The 18,671-nt window shown below is 46.9% G+C and overlaps 1 protein-coding gene across 2 annotated transcripts; it reads right to left on the minus strand.

Moving 5' to 3' along the window:
• Positions 1-373: 373 nt before the first annotated feature.
• LOC137352764 (myelin-oligodendrocyte glycoprotein-like) lies at positions 374-13,438 on the minus strand. 2 transcript variants are annotated; one of them, XM_068018562.1, is made up of 6 exons: positions 13,335-13,437; positions 10,544-10,607; positions 9,760-10,092; positions 3,774-3,812; positions 2,421-2,529; positions 374-688 (listed from the first exon to the last, which is right to left on the minus strand). In XM_068018562.1, exons 1-6 carry the CDS (start codon positions 13,368-13,370, stop codon positions 520-522), a joined length of 750 nt encoding a protein of 249 aa, XP_067874663.1. In that variant the 5' UTR covers positions 13,371-13,437; the 3' UTR covers positions 374-519. The 2 variants fall into 2 exon arrangements, with proteins under 2 accessions (XP_067874663.1, XP_067874664.1); XM_068018563.1 differs by lacking the exon at positions 3,774-3,812 and having other exon boundaries at positions 13,335-13,438.
• Positions 13,439-18,671: the final 5,233 nt, after the last annotated feature.

Genomic DNA, 18,671 nt, shown 5'->3' on the forward strand with positions numbered 1-18,671 from the left:
GCCGTCTTTCAGATGAGACATTAAACCGAGGCCCCCGTCTGCCCTCTCAGGTGGGTGTAAAAGATCCCACGGCCACTATTTGGAAGAAGAGCGGGGGGGGGGGTAGTTCTCCCCGGTGTCCTGGGGACAATATTTATCCCTCAACCAACATCACTAAAAAAAAACAGATGATCTGGGTCATTATTACATTGTTGTTGGGATCTTGCTGTGTCTAATGGCTGCTGCATCTCTGACATTACAACACGCTGGTAATCTGATGTAATGGTAATAAAACAGTATTGGAAATCTTTCAGCAGCGAATACAGTGATCAGAATACTTCATATCGAGCCGAGATTGATAGATTCTCTGAATGAGAGCAGTGAGAAAACAAAATTAAATCAAGGTAATTTATTATTGTGGGTTTCAAATGGTCCTAACAACTCAAACTGAATCGCTTCAAAGCCATTCGTATCTACCCAGCCTTCTGCTCAACGACTCTGCAGGTGCCAGACACTGACCACAACACACAGCACTGTTCGTTACTGCTGGACAGCCCCGTTCCCCAGAAGGTTTTGTTCTCCAGCTGCTCCATTCTGATGCTCAGGTGCTGTTGTGAAACATGGGACCTTGTGACCTGAACAAGTCACCCCTGTCAAAGGGACGACATTAGATGCTTCATTGCGATTGATGCTGAGTTTGTTCTCTTTCCTGGGAGGGAAAAACCAGCAGAGTTCAGGTTACATTAAAAGAATCCAACACTTTGTACAAGTGGGTAAAGGAGCTGTTCAGGAACACAGACCGATTAAATTACACTCAACATCCTGGGCACCAATGGCAGTTGGAAAATGGGTCACAGGAGCTGCACGGTGATGGAGCACAGAGTGTAGAGGAGAGGAGGCTGATAGAGGAGGCAATGGGCAAGAGCTGGACACTCCACAGGACCTGTGCTGACCGAGGCACCAGACCAATAGAAAAATAACAGCTCACCTCAACATTGGAGATTAAGAAGAATTGATGAGGATCTCGGTTAACACTGAGCTGAAGATGATGGGGATCAGACCAGACAGGAGGAGGCTGGGAATGTCCGTACTCTCCAGACTGATCCTGTATTATTGAGAGGAGTCACAGATGGACAGGATATTCCCTGATGTGATCAAACCCAACCCAGCAGTGACCAAACAGGCTGACGGAGGCAGAAATATCGAGATGGGCGAGAGTCAGTGATCAGAGTTAGAGAGTCTGCTTAGTTAGTTAGTTCCCCCTCCCCACTGGCAGGTGGGTAAGAGGTGGGCAGGGAGATGTGGATGTTGAGGGAGACAGAGAAATGCAGCATATCCTTGTTAGTGATCAAAACCACAGATGGCCGGGTCACAGGGGGTGGTTTGAAAAATGTAACCACAAATAGAGATTGAACAACAACATGCATTGATATAGCTCCTTTATCATCCCAAGGTGCTTCACAGGAGCAATTATTAAACAAAATTTAACACTGAGTCACATAGGGATATTTTCGGACAGGTGATCAAAAGCTCAGTCAAAGAGGCAGCTTTTCAGGGAGAGGCGGAGGGGTTTTCAGAGGGAATTCCAGGAGCTTAGGGCCCAGACATCTGAAAGCACGGCCACCAATGGTAGAACGATAGGAATCAGGGGATGTGCAAGAGGCCAGAATTGGAGGAGCACAGAGATCTCGGAGGGTTGTAGCACTGGAGGAGGTTACAAAAAGAGAGAGAGGGGGTGAGGAGACCTCAGAGGGATTTGAACAGGAGGATGAATGTAGGACAGTGAGTACAGGAGTGATGGGTGAATGGGACTTGGTGTGAGTTAGGATTCGGGGCAGCAGAATTTTAGATGAGCTCAAGTTTACGGTGGGTGCAAGGTGGAATTGGCCAGGGGAACATTGGAATTGTCGAGTCCAGAGATAACAAAGGCACGGATGGAGGGTTTCAGGAGATGGGAGCGGACACAGGGTATATCAGAGGTAGAGGGAGGGGTTCTTAGTGATGGAGAGGATATGGAGTGAGCAGCTCAGCACAGGGTCTGATAGGACTCCGAGGTTGTGAACAGTCTGGTTCAGCCTCAGACAGTGGCCAGGGAGGGGGATGGAGTCAGTGGCTGGGGAACAGATCAAGGATCAGAGGCTGGTGAAAAGTCAGAGGAGAGGGGACAAGGGGATTTTAGGTGTAGGCTGGTGAGTTGTTTGCTGCAGAGATTAGGCGAGTGTCTATTAACTGTGTGATAGAGGGAGCCGCACATTCCTGCTCTTCACCTTCAGTTCAGCAGCTAGAGGATGACAACAAGCTGGAAGTGACTGGATAATGCAGCATTGAAACATCCCACACAGCACAAAGTGTATCAGTGCACACAACATTTCCACAACACCAAATATAATAAAACAAAACTAGAATTAACAATGGGAACTGTAGAACATTCTAGAACTCACCATCTTTGTCGCTTTCGGACAACAAAAACCACAATTACAGCAATGAGGAGGAGAAGAAGAAGAATTCCGATGACCAATCCAACTATTGCTTCAGTAGAGAGTCCACGACCTGGAGACAGAATGAAGCCGTTAACAGACTGCGACACACTAACAAAACTAACAGCAGAGACTGTCAGCACCTAGTGTTTCAGAACCATCCCCAGTACAAACACATCCCTGGTCAATTCTAGTCCTGGAGGAATGTGGGAGATTAAACACCAATAATCACACACACACACACACACACACACACACACACACACACACACACACACACACACACACACACACACACACACACACACACACACACACACACACACACACACACACACACACACACACACCAAGCCACCCACAGTTCCTTGCACACACTCACTGCCCCACAGTCTGATTGATACATGCTTTCCAATGCAGAGAACTGGACACTGACCAGCAGCAGCCTCCCTTCAATTTGGGAATGGAAAGGGAGTTTGGAGATGGAACAACAGCTTCCAAGGGTGAGGGGTTGTTTTTTTTTGAGGAGGGGGTGATGATGGTGGATTTAAAAGGAGGAATGGAGAATATCTGAAGAGAAAGAACCATTTAAAATACCGGCTCACGTGGGACCAGGAGGGAAAGTTGGATGATTAGTAGTTTAGCAGGAACAGGATCAAGGGGACAGGAGGTGGGTCTCATGGACAAGATGAGTTTAGAGAGGGAATGAGTGGAAATAGGAGAGAAACCAGAGAAAGATGAGAGTTCAGGGTTAGGGCAGGGGGGAGGATTATAGGAGGTTTAGCCAGGTGGGCTACTGGAAGGGAGGGACACAGCAGAAGCAGCACAGTGGCACAGTGTTTAGCACTGCAGCCTCACAGCTCCAGCGACCCGGGTTCAATTCTGGGTGCTGCCCGTGTGGAGTTTGCAAGTTCTCCCTGTGTCTGCGTGGGTTTCCTCCGGGTGCTCCGGTTTCCTCCCACAGCCAGAAGACTTGCAGGTTGATAGGTAAATTGGCCATTGTAAATTGCCCCTAGTATAGGTAGGTGGTAGGGAAATATAGAGACAGGTGGGGACATGGTAAGAGTATGGGATGAATGTAGGATTAGTATAAATGGGTGGTTGATGGTCGGCTCAGACTCGGTGGGCCGAACGGCCTGTTTCAGTGTTGTATCTCGAAATAAATATTTTTAAAAAGAGACAGCTGATCGAATGGTCTCGAACTTAGTGACAGAACAGTCCATGAGCTCCTCGCACGTATTGTTGGACTTATTACCCATTCAGTGTGAGCATATGTAAAATCTAAAAACACATGCAGTAGTTTAGAAACAGATTTACCTGGTACAGGTGTGTTCAGTACAGGTGGGCAATTGCGCTCTAAAGAAAACATCATGTGTTTAGTATTGTGTGTGACGGTAGACAGGCAATTGCTAACACCTGAAGATCTAATACACAGTTTACAACAAAAATGCATTTCTTTAATGTAAAAAATCCCAGCAAGAAAAGTGTTCCAACTGTAGCTAACAAAAGAAATCAAGGATTGTATTAGAGCAAAGGAAGAGGCGTATAAAGTTGTCAAAAAAATGTTAATCCTGAGGATTGGGAACATTTCAAAATTCTGCAAAGGAGGACCGGGAAAAAGTTTAAGAAAGGGAAATAGAATACGAGAGTAAATTAGCGAGAAACATAAAAACAGACTGTAAAAGCTTCTCCAGATCTGCAAAACAGAAAAGATTAGCAAAGACAAATGTGGGTCCATTACAAACAGACTTAGGAGAATTTATAATTGGGAACAAGGAAATGGCAGAGAAAATAAAACAAATACTTTGTGTCAGTCTTCACAGAGGAAAATACTAAAAAGCTCCCAGAAATAATGGAGAATCAAGGGACTAGTGTAAACAAGGAACTGCAAGATACCAATATTAATAAACAAGTACAAGAGAAATTAGTGGGACTGAAAGTAGATAAATCCTCTGGACCTGATGATCTATATCCCAGCATGTTGAAAGAGGTGGCTGTAGAGATAGTTGATGCATTAGTGGTCATCTTTCAAAATTCTGTAGACTCTGGAATGGTTCCCGCAGACTGGAAGGTGGTAAATGTAACCCAACTGTTTAAGAAAGGAGGGAGAGAGAAAACAGGGAACTACAGACCTGTTAGCCTAGACATCAGTCATAGGGAAAATGCTAGAATCTACAATAAAGGATGTGATAACTGGACACTTCGAAAATAATGGTAGGATTGGGCAGAGTCAACCTGGATTTATGAAAGGGAAATCATGTTTTATAAACCTGTTGGAGTTTTTTTTTGAGATGTAACTAACAGAATAGAAAAGGGAGGGAAGAGGTGGATGTGCGATATCTGGATTTGAAGAAAACCTCTGATAAAGTCCCACACAAGAGGTTGGTAAACAAAATGAGAACACATGGGATTGGAGTGAATATACTGGCAGGGATTGAGAACTGGTTAACAGACAGAAAACAGAGAGTCGGAATAAATGGGTCATTTCCAGGTTGGCAGGTTGTTACAAGTGGGATACTACAAGGAACAGTGCTTGGGCCCAGCTATTCACAATCTAGATCAATGATTTGGATGTGGGGATTAAATGTAATATTTCCAAGTTTGCAGAAGACAAAAAACTAGGTGGAAGTGAGAGTTGTGAGGAGGATGCAAAGAGGCTTCAAGGGGATTTGGAGAGGTTAAGCAAGTGGGCAAAAGATTGGAGAAATGTGAGGTAATCCACTTTGGGAGGGAAAACAGAAATACAGAGTATTTCTTAAACAGTGAGAGGCTGGGAATGTTGAATTTCAAAAGGACTTGGGTGTCCTTGTTCATGAGTCACTGAAAGCTAACATGCAGGTACAGCAAGCAATTAAAACAGCTAATGGTATGTTGGTTTTTATTACAAGAGGATTTGAGTATAGGAGTAAAGACTGCAATTATATAGAGCCTTGGTGAGACTGCATCTGGAGTATTGTGTAGTTTTGGTCTCATTACCAAAGGAAAGATACACTTGCCTCGAAGACAGTGCAACGAAGGTTCATCAAACTAATTCCCGGGATGGAGGGATTGTCTGATGAGGAAAGATTAAATGGACTGGGCCTTTATTCTCTAGAGTTTAGGAGAATGAGAGGTGATCTCATTCAAACATACAAAATTCTTACAGGTCTCGACAGGGTAGATGTAGGAAGGATGTCTCCCCAGGCTGGGGGTGGGGGGGGTGGGGTCTAGAACCAGGGGACACAGTCTCAGAATAAGAGGTAAGCCATTTAGGACTGAGATTAGGAGGAATTTCTTCACTCAGAGGGTGGTGAATCTTCAGAATTCTCTGCCCCAGAGGGCAGTGGAGGCTCAATCATTGAGTATGTTCAAGACTGAGATCGACAGATTTCTACATATTAAAAATATCAAGGGTTACGGGGGTAGTGCAGGAAAATGGTGTTGAAGTAGAAGATCAGCCATGATCTCATTGAATGTCGGAACAGGCTCGAAGGGCTGAATGGCCTCCTCTTGCTCCTATTTCTTATGTAAACTGCAGAAATGTTCAAATACTCTATCGGGCTGTAGGGAAACACATCCCGGGAGGAACGAGACTCGGGACAAACAGATCAGGAAGGATCAGGAACAGGGTCGGCAGAGTGAAAAATCCAACAGGATTGCATTCACTTTGAGGGGTAGAATGGAAGTTTTCCAGAGTTACCCCCAGCAGGATCATTCCCAGCAGACTACACCCACCTGTGGAGAGAATTCCCACAGGATCCTGGGCCGACTGGGAAAACACTTTCAAGGTAAGTGCACTGGGTCTTGTAAAGGCTGCCTGAGGGGTGCTATGGACCCCACTCCTGCACCCCAACATCTGGAGACAGATGTAGCATGTTTTTGGAGAGTGAGAGCAGCTTGATAGCACCGTTAACTCCTTCCATCACCCAGTTTAGCAGCTCTGTCCTTCAGGGCTCAGCCAGCTCGGTCAGTGGTGGGATTACAGAGTGACCCTTAGTGATAGACAGTGAAGTCCCCACTCAGTACATTCTGTGTCCTTGTTACCCTCAGTGCTTCCTCCAAGTGGTGTTCAACGTGGAGGAGAACTGATTCATCAGCTGAGGGAGGGCAGGAGGTGATAATCAGCAGGAGGTCTCCAGGCCCATGTTTGACCTGAAGCTGTGAGATTTCATGGGGCTCAGAGTCAATGTTGAGGAGTCCTGGAGTCACTCCCTCCTGACTGTATACCACTGTGTCCCCACCACTGGTGGGTCTGTCCTGCCAGTGGGACAGGACATACCCAGGGATGGTGATCGAGGAGTCTGGGATGTCGGGTTGATTCTGTGACTATGACTGTCTCACAAATCTCTCCCAACATGGACACCAGTCTCCAGATGTCAGTGAGGGGGACTTTGCAGTGTCAAAAGGGCTGGGTTAGCCTTTGCTGTGTCCTGATTCGATATCTGGGTCACAGCCAGTGGTCCGTTCAGTTTTATTCTTGTTTTTCTTTCTGGTGGTTTGATACAAACTGATTGAAGTGACCGAGCAAATCAGAGGGCAGTTAAAAGTCAACCAGGTTAATGTGGGACTGGAGTCACATATAGACCAGACCAGGTAAGGATGGCAGGTTTCCTTCCCGAGAGGGACATTAGTGAACCAGTTGGGTTTTACAACAATCCAACAGCTTCATGGTCACTTTTATTGGGACCAACTTTATATTTCCAGATTTATTTTAAACTGAATTTCAATTCTGAAAGTGGGATTCCATGGTGGGATTTGAACTCACATTCTCTGGATTATTTTTTTTAATTCATCCATGGGATGTGGGCGTCGCTGGCCAGGCCAGGATTTATTGCCCATCCCTAATTGCCCTTGAGAAGGTGGTGGTGAGCTGCCTTCTTGAACCGCTGCAGTCCAGGTGGGTTAGGTACACCCACAGTGCTGTTCGGAAGGGAGTTCTAGGATTTTGACCCAGCGACAGTGAAGGAACGGCAATATAGTTCCAAGTCAGGATGGTGTGTGACTTGGAGGGGAACTTGCAGGTGGTGGTGTTCCCATGTATTTGCTGCCCTTGTCCTTCTAGTTGGTAGAGGTCACGGGTTTGGAAGGTGCTGTCTAAGGAGCCTTGGTGCATTGCTGCAGTGCATCTTGTAGATGGTACACACTGCTGCCACTGTGCGTTGGTGGTGGAGGGAGTGAATGTTTGTAGATGGGGTGCCAATCAAGCGGGCTGCTTTGTCCTGGATGGTGTCGAGCTTCTTGAGTGTTGTTGGAGCTGCACCCATCCAGGCAAGTGGAGAGTATTCCATCACACTCCTGACTTGTGCCTTGTAGATGGTGGACAGGCTTTGGGGAGTCAGGAGGTGAGTTACTCGCCTCAGGATTCCCAGCCTCTGACCTGCTCTTGTAGCCATGGTATTTATATGGCTACTCCAGTTCAGTTTCTGGTCAATGGTAGCCCCTAGGATGTTGATAGTGGGGGATTCAGCGATGGTAATGCCGTTGAATGTCAAGGGGAGATGGTTAGATTCTCTCTTGTTGGAGATGGTCATTGCCTGGCACTTGTGTGGTGCGAATGTTACTTGCCACTTAACAGCCCAAGCCTGGATATTGTCCAGGTCTTGCTGCATTTCTACACGGACTGCTTCAGTATCTGAGGAGTCACGAATGGTGCTGAACATTGCACAATCACCAGCGAACATCCCCGCTTCTGAACTTATGATTGAAAGAAGGTCATTGATGAAGCAGCTGAAGATGGTTGGGCCTCGGACACTACCCTGAGGAATTAGAATTAGAACATTACAGCGCAGTGCAGGCCCTTCGGCCCTCGATGTTGCGCCGACCTGTGAAACCATCTGACCTACACTATTCCATTTTCATCCATGTGTCTATCCAATGTCCACTTAAATGCCCTTAAAGTTGGCGAGTCTACTACTGTTGCAGGCAGGGCGTTCCACGCCCTTACTACTCTCTGAGTAAAGAAACTACCTCTGACATCTGTCCTATATCTATCACCCCTCAACTTAAAGCTATGTCCCCTCGTGTTTGCCATCACCATCCGAGGAAAAAGACTCTCACTATCCAACCTATCTAACCCTCTGATTATCTTATATGTCTCTATTAAGTCACCTCTCCTCCTCCTTCTCTCCAATGAAAACAACCTCAAGTCCCTCAGCCTTCCCTCCATACCAGGCAACATCCTAGTAAATCTCCTCTGCACCCTTTCCATAGCTTCCACATCCTTCCTATAATGCAGTGACCAGAACTGCACGCAATACTCCAGGTGCGGTCTCACCAGAGTTTTGTACAGCTGCAGCATGACCTCGTGGCTCCGAAACTCGATCCCCCTACTAATAAAAGCTAATACACCATATGCCTTCTTAACAGCCCTATTAACCTGGGTAGCAACCTTCAGGGATTTATGCACCTGGACACCAAGATCTCTCTGTTCATCTACACTACCAAGAATCTTCCCATTAGCCCAGTACTCTGCATTCCTGTTACTCCTTCCAAAGTGAATCACCTCGCACTTTTCCACATTAAACTCCATTTGCCATCTCTCAGCCCAGCTCTGCAGCCTATCTATGTCCCTCTGTACCCTACAACACCCTTCGACACTATCCACAACTCCACCGACCTTCGTGTCATCCGCAAATTTACTAACCCACCCTTCTACACCCTCATCCAGGTCATTTATAAAAATGACAAACAGCAGTGGCCCCAAAACAGATCCTTGCGGTACACCACTAGTAACTAAACTCCAGAATGAACATTTGCCATCAACCACCACCCTCTGTCTTCTTTCAGCTAGCCAATTTCTGATCCAAAGCTCTAAATCACCTTCAACCCCATACTTCCGTATTTTCTGCAATAGCCTACCATGGGGAACCTTATCAAACGCCTTACTGAAATCCATATACACCACATCCACTGCTTTACCCTCATCCACCTGTTTGGTCACCTTCTCGAAAAACTCAATAAGGTTTGTGAGGCACGACCTACCCGTCACAAAACTGTGCTGACTATCGCTAATAAGGAACTCCTGCAGTGATGTCCTGGAGCTCAGATGATTGACCTCCAACAACCACAACCATCTTCCTTTGTGCTAGGTATGACTTCAGCCAGCGGAGGGTTTTCCCCGATTCCCATCGACCTCAGTTTTGCGAGGGCTCCTTGATGCCATATTCGGTCAAATGCTGCCTTGATGTCAACGGCAGTCACTCTCACCTCACCTCTGGATTACTAGTCCAGGCCTCTGGATTACTAGTCTAGTAACATAACCACTGCACTACTGTACCAATAAAATCAGAGTAAATGCAGAATACCTGAAACAGAAACCTCTCACCTGTTACAGAGAGATCGACATCTTGATGAAAGACAACATCTGCCCTCTTGTAAAACTGGCACACATACTTGTACTGGTCTGACTGCCTGAGGTCAGAGATCATAACTGACCAGTTGCCTTGTTCCAGTTGATCTTTGAACAGGTTTGTTCTGTTTCTGAACCGTGGGTCTTGTAGTGCCAAATCATCATTTCCATTGACAAATTTGTGTAAAACTCCACGCTTGAATATCCACCAAATTACCTGGAAATCAGAGACTGGGACATTCTCTTTGTAGACACATGGCAGCACAACCTGCTCCCCAAGGAACCCAGAAACTGGGACAGGCGAGTAACCTGGAAAAGATTGAAAGTATTTATCCACAGATATAACCTCCCTGCTGGTACATTCCATCCCAAGCTTCACATGGTTACACTGCGATGCTTGATTTACAAGAAGCACTGATCAGTAACTCACTGCTTTCATTTCTGTGGGAAGGTTAAAGGTCAGGCATTAAGGGCCTTCAACTAAAACCAGCTTGTGCTGGATATTTGTATCCACAGAGCAGCTGGACAGCACTTTGAATCGTGTGTTTCCCATTGTACACATGCTGGGAGAACACATCAGGATATTGGTCACCCTGCCCACCTCCCCCCTTTGGGAGAACAATGACAGACCAGTGAACTGGCAGTGAGATCCCCAAACAAACACTGGATTTGGGACTGAGGTTTGCAGAATCACCCAGGCTTCAACACTGAACCAACTAATCCGAGCTCTGCTGAACGTGAGAGCAGTCACAGCGCTTACCTGAAACAGCAGCAACAGCATTTAGCAGCAGCAGGAGGAGGAGGAGTTTCTGTAAGTTGGGTCCCTGCAACAAGAAAACACAGTTACCCCCCTTTACCACAGTTTCTTGCTGCTCATGTCCATTTCTGAACCGGACTGTGTCACTGTGTCCCCCACCCCTGGGTGTAGATTAACAGCTAGGTGTTTATTTTCAGTTTAAACACAGTTTCTCTCGCTCCATCTCCTGTCTGACATTTCTCCTTTTATAAATGAGACCCTGCCCCAGGGTCAGGAAGACAACGCCCCGAAATGGAACAAACTCTCCTCCTTTTTTTTTAGAGGGAGACAAACAATAAAGAGGCGAATCCTCGGGGAGAGAAAGGAAAGTTTCCCCCACATCCCCCTCCCTCTCCCCGGGTGTGAGACACTGACAATACCTGCAGCGCTTTTCCATCCATTCTCCCGAACCCTGATCATCCCCTCTCGGAGACGGAGACAGGGAATCTGCTGCTCAACCCGGATCGGCCAACTGCGCCTGTTATACTTTGAAACACAGGGACGATAGGGGTATGGTCCAGACAGAGGGGAATCAGTCCCGGTCCCCGTGTCTGTGTCTCTGTCCAGACAGAGGGGGGATCAGTCCCAGTCCCTGTGTCTGGGTTCAGACAGAGGGGGATCAGTCCTGGTCCCTGTGTCTGGGTCCAGACAGAGGGGAATCAGTCCTAACCCCTGTGTCTGGGTCCAGACAGAGGGGGATCAGTCCTGGTCCCAGTGTCTGGGTTCAGACAGAGGGGGATCAGTCCGAGTCCCTGTGTCTGGGTCCAGACAGAGGGGGATCAGTCCCAGTCCCCGTGTCTGGGTCCAGACAGAGGGGGATCAGTCCCAGTCCCCGTGTCTGTGTCAGGGTCCAGACAGAGGGGGATCAGTCCCGGTCCCTGTATCTGGGTCCAGACAGAGGGGGATCAGTCCGAGTCCCTGTGTCTGGGTCCAGACAGAGGGGGATCAGTCCCAGTCCCCGTGTCTGGGTCCAGACAGAGGGGGATCAGTCCCAGTCCCCGTGTCTGTGTCAGGGTCCAGACAGAGGGGAATCAGTCCCGGTCCCTGTGTCTGGGTCCAGACAGAGGATGATCAGTCTGGGTCCCTGTGTCTGGGTCCAGACAGAGAGGGATCAGTCCCGGTCCCTGTATCTGGGTCCAGACAGAGGGGGATCAGTCCCGGTCCCTGTATCTGGGTCCAGACAGAGGGGGATCAGTCCCGGTCCCCGTGTCTGGGTCCAGAAAGAGGGGGATCAGTCCCGGTCCCCGTGTCTGGGTCCAGAAAGAGGGGGATCAGTCCCGGACTCTGTGTCTGTGTCTGGGTCCAGACTGAGAGGGGAGTCAAACCCAGTCCCAGTCCCTGTGTCTGGGTCCAGACAGAGAGGGATCAGTCCTGGTCCCTGGGTCTGGGTTCAGACAGAGAGGGATCAGTCCTGGTCCCTGTGTCTGGGTCTGGGTTCAGACGGAGAGGGATCAGTCCCAGTCCCTGTGTCTGGGTCTGGGTTCAGACGGAGAGGGATCAGTCCCGGTCCCTGTGTCTGGGTCTGGGTCCAGACAGAGAGGGATCAGTCCTGGTCCCTGTGTCTGGGTCCATGGAGAGTATGCACACCATTCTGCTGTTAGGAAGGATGTTGCAGGATTTTGACCCAGCGACAGTTCTACTCGGGATGGTGTGTGGCTTGGAGGGGAACTTGCAGGTGGTGGTGTTCCCATGCATCTGCTGCCTTTGTCCTTCTAGTTGGTAGAGGTCATGGGTTTGGAAGGTGTTGTCTAAGGAGCCTTGGTGCGTTGCTGCAGTGCATCTTGTAGATGGTACACACTGCTACCACTGTGTGTCGGTGGTGGAGAGAGTGAATGTTTGTAGATGGGGTGTCAATCAAGCGGGCTGCTTTGTCCTGGATGGTGTCGAGCTTCTTGAGTGTTGTTGGAGCTGCACTCATCCAGGCAAGTGGAGAGTCTTCCATCACACTCCTGACTTGTGCCTTGTCGATGGTGGACAGGCTTTGGGGAGTCGGGAGGTGAGTTACTCGCCTCAGGATTCCCAGTCTCTGACCTGCTCTTGTAGACACAGTATTTATATGGCTGGTCCAGTTCAGTTTCTGGTCAATGGTAACCCCCAGAATGTTCTGGATGATATTTCCAGGATGGTGAGTGACCTTGAGAGGAACATGCGAGGCCTCCTTAGACCGACTGCACAATTTTTGTATCCGTGCTTATATAATGAATATTTTGCACTTGTTTTGCTCTCAGCAAATTTTAAAATTAAAAATTAGATTCCATAGTGAGGGAATAATGTTAAAAAGAAAGCCCAAACAGAAACAAAGCAAATTGACTATAATTATAAACTCTGTCCTGCTTTCCAGTCAATGAGGTTTTATCACAACTGCTGAAAGTCTTTATTTCACAATTTTATTGTTTTAGCTCGATTTCTATTGGTGGATTCTAACCGTCAATCAGCGCAGACCCGCCCCTCGGCGGCGAAACAGCTGGGCGGAGCATTCATCGCCTTGACCCTGATCGACACCGAGCTCGGCCAATAGGAACACAGACTGACATGAGTCGGTTCAGCCAATGGGCGGCAGCGGGGGCGGGACCGCGCTGAACAAGATGGCCCCCCGTGTCCGCCGCCATTTTAAAGTTTATTTCCTGCACCATCTGGTCTGGATGGTGAACGGTGCTGAAAAAAACAAGGAGGCGCAAACCGCAAACAGCAACGTTTATCAGGAAGGAGCCGCTCGCCATTACTGACCCCCCCGAGTGTGAGACACTGACAGTACCTGAAACCCCTTTTCTATCGTCAAGGCCTCAATCATCCCCTCCCGGAGACAGGGGAGCTGCTGCTGCTCAGCCGGAGGAGTCAGACCGAAAGAGAAAGAGCAGCTGCAGGCAGAGACCAAAGTACAAGGGCAGGGTGGAGCCGGAGGCTGAGCGGATAATGTTATCGGACTGGCAATCCAGAGGCAATAAAAACAGAAAGTGCTGGAAAACGATCAGGCAGCGTCTGTGCAGCGAGAGAGAACAGAGTTAACGTTTCAGGTCTGTGTCCCTTCATCAGAACTGCAATAGATTAATAACCACAATGTCAGGGTTAGACCTGAGAGAAGGGAGTGCAGCAAGTTCAGAGGGAGAGAGGTTAGAGTGAGTGAGTGAGTGAGGGGGGTGCGGGGAGGGGGTGGCAGAGAAACTAAGAAGACCGATGTCACGCCGACAGTTTTCAATGAAAAGCTCAAGAGCGGGTAAGAGGCCAGGGGGAGGGGTCCGATGCCGGAGGCGGGTGAATGGGACTGCTGGTCGGCGGGGTTGGACTCCTGGTCAAAGAAGTGATCCCAGAGGCAAAAGTGACGAAGGAAAAGCTCAACATCATGTCCAGCACAAAATACATTGAGGTAGGGGGCGTAAGGGTGTAAAACGGAGTCCTTTGCTAAGTACAGGTTGTTCAGCATCAAAGAGGGGAAGGTCAGAGGGTATTGTGAATACATGGTGTTACAACCGAGGTGGGAGGAATGCACTGTTAATTCAGTCCCGCTTCTCCACGGGCCACAGCATATCAATACATTTTCCCACTTACTGAAACAGCCAGTTAGATACTCTGTCCCCCAGAATAAAGCACAGCAACCAGGTCTTCTTTAATCAACAACAAAATTAACTGTTTATTATAAAGCCAAATCTTAACCAATAATGAAGTAAATATATATTCAAACCGAGATTGTAACAAGGTTTAATGTTAAACACACTCTCTTTATAGCTCCCCTTTGGCGAATCCTTGTTCACCGCTTTCCAATTATAAGGAAAAGAAATCAGCACACACAGGTTTTTTTAGGTTTAAAGAAGAAAGATTGAAATTTATTAAATTTAACCTTGAACTCTAATTCGGATAATGCCTACAGATACATGACCCGCCCACGCCAGCATGCATACATGATGTATGTAGATAAGGACTGAAAAGAGAAGATAAATGAAGTGAAAAGTTTGAGGCAATCTCTAAAAGGGGGGTTCGTTACTGTGCTTCAAGCTCGCTGTGGAGTCTTTGATTGTAGGTAGGTCTTACATGTCATTGGGGCCCAGTATTCTTCTTAAACCTTGTTCAATGTAGGAGACTTTTCTCTCTTTGAGGTTCATGTGTCTTCAGTGGGTTCAGAGGCTTGTGAGAAAGAGATGGGAGCAGGCAGGAGAGACCTTCTTCAGTCTAGGAGTAAACTGCTTTCTGCCAGTTACAAACACTGTGGCAGGTTCAAATTCAAAAAAAAAAACTCAGGTGGCCCTGCAAGTTAGTCATGTGACTAGCTGGTCTGACCACGTCCATTTTTGTATACGGCAATCTTAGCCATCAACCTGGAATGTGAACTCCTCCACCTTTAAGATCTGATAATCAAAAGTCCATTGTGGATTGAACGTGTCAGGGTCTTTTGTCCCTTTTAAGTATTGTCTGTAAATAGGCAAATATCTTTCCAGTCAAGGGTCTGGTGTTTTTTTTTTTAAAAAAGCAAGTTCTTTTTTTACACCAGTAACAGTTTAAAAATCAATGTGCATGTGGCAAAATTAATATGCCTCATTTTTGGGAATGGGGGCCTGCATGACAAGATGTTAAAGTCCCTTATTTTCCCTAGCCCTCATGCACACACCACACATCCATTCAAAAACTGGTTAACCGGGGGAGCAAAAAGGAGTTTGGTTTACAGCTGTTTCATAGGAATGAAAAGAACAATAAAAAAAAAACGTTGTCATGATCTGGAAGGAAGATCTTTGGTTTGGTGAGGTGAACCAAAGTCGAATAGTTGGATGCCACTCGAAGTCTTTCCAGGTGAGGATGAGCCGTCGATGATGGGTAGGCTTTCAAAGAACCTCAACAAAAGAAGGCTTTATATAAGGCTTTCCATCAGGTATGCAGCATGAAGGCTGTTTGGTCTTACAGCAGCAGTAAAGGGCGGCACAGTGGCGCAGTGGTTAGCACCGCAGCCTCACAACTCCAGGGACCCGGGTTCGATTCCGGGTACTGCCTGTGTGGAGTTTGCAAGTTCTCCCTGTGTCTGCGTGGGTTTTCTCCGGGTGCTCCGGTTTCCTCCCACAAGCCAAAAGACTTGCAGGTTGATAGGTAAATTGGCCATTATAAATTGTCACTAGTATAGGTAGTTGGTAGGGAAATATAGGGACAGGTGGGGATGTTTGGTAGGAATATGGGATTAGTGTAGGATTAGTATAAATGGGTGGTTGATGTTCGGCACAGACTCGGTGGGCCGAAGGGCCTGTTTCAGTGCTGTATCTCTAATCTAAATCTAAAAAATCTAATCTATAGCAGGAAAAGATTTCTTGCAATATTCAGGATTTCTTCAAAACACAGAAGGTAACAGGAACCACTCTTGATGCAGGAATCCTTTAGCGAGAGATAATAATCTTTCCGGGTCTACTTCTGACCTCCGGGCAGGTCAGAATCCAATTTCAAAATGTCTGCTTTTTGGCCAAACCCACTGACTTTATAAAAGTTCAAAACTGAAACCACAACTTTCCATAAACAATTCACATGCCCAGTGATAAATTCTCTCCTGTGGTAACAGAGGGTAACTCTGAGGTCCACCCCCTGCTGGTTTCCTTGATATTACCTGCATTCCTGTCCTTGTTTACCAGTTCAGCTTTCGTTGAACGTCCTATCAAAACATCCATAAAGTTCAGATCTCAATATCCACTGAAATCCTTTTCAGTTTTTAAAGACATGGAATCTGAAGTTTTAATACAAAAAAAAAATCCTCGTAACAATGGCAAGAGGTGAGATTAGGAGGGATGGGGGGTCAGAGGGAAGGGGAAGAAAGATCTGGAGGGGTGTTGGTACCCATGAGGTGCTGGAGCTTATGCTTCTTTAACACCTGAAAGGAAGAGATAAAGTTTTTTGTAAATGCATCGGAGAAGGTGAAGGATGAAATGGAACTGCAGAGCAGGACAGCTCTGAGATCGGGTGAGTCGGTGCTGCTGGAGAGAGAGGTCAAGTGCGTCCATGTGCACGGAGTATGGATCGCGATACCTGTAATCCTGGGTGGATTCAAAACACAGAGGATAAAACTTCAGTTGGAGTCTACGTGGAATAAGTCGGAGTCGGAGACAGTCGCTGAGGAAGGAGATGTGGCTGTGAAAATGAGTTTTAGCAGAAACCTTATTGAACAGCAGGAGGGAAATGGGAAGCAATGAAGGTGAGAAATGTAAACGAGATAAACGGAAATCCCAGAGAAAAGAGCAGAACTGCTTTGTGGTAGCATTCCTGCAAGAGAAGTGGCAGTGAAGTAAATACTAAAATAACAGCAAAATAATGTGGATGCTGGAACTCTGAAATGAGAACAGAAATGTGAGAAACGTAGCCCACTTGATAACAATTTACACCAAGTCAAACTCTGAAGAAGTAAGTTTATTTAACGTTCTTGCAAGATCGGGTGTCCTACAAGCAGGCACACCGATCAACATATTCAGTTCATGTTTATGCAATACAAATCCATTTGTCCACGCCTTTATTTTACATTATTGGTTATAACGTATTATGACACTAACCTATCCTATGGTTGCTACAGTCTCCTCCTCTGTTTACTTCTCCCCCTACTCTAACTTTCTAGCCCCTAACTCTTGTTTTTGTTTTACCTTATTTGGCTCTCCATTATGTGTTTTAACTTGCAGCTGTCAGCCTTTATCTTAGTGGGGCAGTTTCTTATTCACTACATCCGTTGTTCTAACTCTTGCTGTTTCTCTGTTATCTGCCTAAGCACAATTTTTAAGTGATGTACTGTCCCAAGGTCTCCACTTACATACCCTTATCAATTCTCTTTGTCAGTGATGTACTGTCTTAAGGTCTCCACTGACATATCCTTATCAGTTCTCTTTTTCAGTGATTTCATTATGTTGTGCACAAATGACTTCTTGGTAACTTTCCACAAGCTGTAGAAACAACATTTCAGTATTTCTTATTCTCACAGAAAGTGTCAGAAATACTCAGCAGATCTGGCAGCATCTGTGTAGAGAGAAACAGAGTTAACATTTCAAGTATCTGACCTTCCATCAGAACCTGGAATGTTAACCCTGTTTCTCTTTACTTGCTGAGTATTTCCAGCACTTTCTGTTTTTATTTCAGAGATCCAGCATCTGCAGTATTTTGCTTTTCCGCATGGATTCTGACATGCTGCCGGCCAGAAGCATACACTTCCAGCAGGTCTGAGCCGACCCAGTCCCTCAGAGTCGCAAACAACTCAACTGGTAATCTGTCGCTCCTGGGGGGGTGGTTTTACTCGTCTCGAAGGACCTGACAGCCTTTGTCAGTTTGTCCAGAATTAGCGGTTTGTCCAGACTCTCCCACGTACTGTCATCTAAGACCTCCGTGACAGATGACAGGAAGGACTGGGAGGCCGTGCTGTCTGTGGGCTTCACGTCGTACAGCCCAGCATAAAAGGATTTGCTGAACCTTAGTATGTCAGACTGCGATGACGTTACCAAGCTGTCTTCTTCCTCCAGGCTGCTGATCACAGAGCTCTCTCTGTGTACCTTTCGGAAGAAGTAACACGAGCACGTCTCATCCTGCTCCACGGAGCGGACTCTGGACTGGAAGATGATCTTGCAGGCCTCTGCGGCAAAGAGCAAGTCCTGCTGGCTCTTCACCTCTTGGAGATCCTCCTTGGCCTCGACCCCAATCGACTGCAGCCGGAGCAGATTCTGCATGCTTTTCTGCCAACTCTCTGATCATCCTGGGATAGACAGTCATATGAACATATGAATTAGGAAAAGAACTCAGTCACATGAATTCTCGAGCCTGCTCAGCCATTCAATAAGATCATGGCTGATCTGATTACTCCACATTCTCAACTATCCCCAATAACCTTTCCCCACCTTGCTTATCATGAATCTATCTACCTCTGCCTTAAAAATATTGAAAGGCCTTTTGACATCATCACATTTTGAAGAAGAGCTTTATACAAACGGGAACAGTGTTATACAACATCAACTGAGATTGGACCCTAATGAGATTTGAACTCACAACTCATGGTTTACAAGACCAGCTCTCTAACCCCTGAGTAATGGAGCCAGATGTCAGCGAGGAGGAGGCAGGAGTCGGAGAAGAACACCGGCTTGACGTCAGTGGATCCGAC

The sequence above is a fragment of the Heterodontus francisci genome, chromosome 39 (assembly GCF_036365525.1).
Source record: "Heterodontus francisci isolate sHetFra1 chromosome 39, sHetFra1.hap1, whole genome shotgun sequence".
Lineage (NCBI taxonomy): Eukaryota > Metazoa > Chordata > Chondrichthyes > Heterodontiformes > Heterodontidae > Heterodontus > Heterodontus francisci.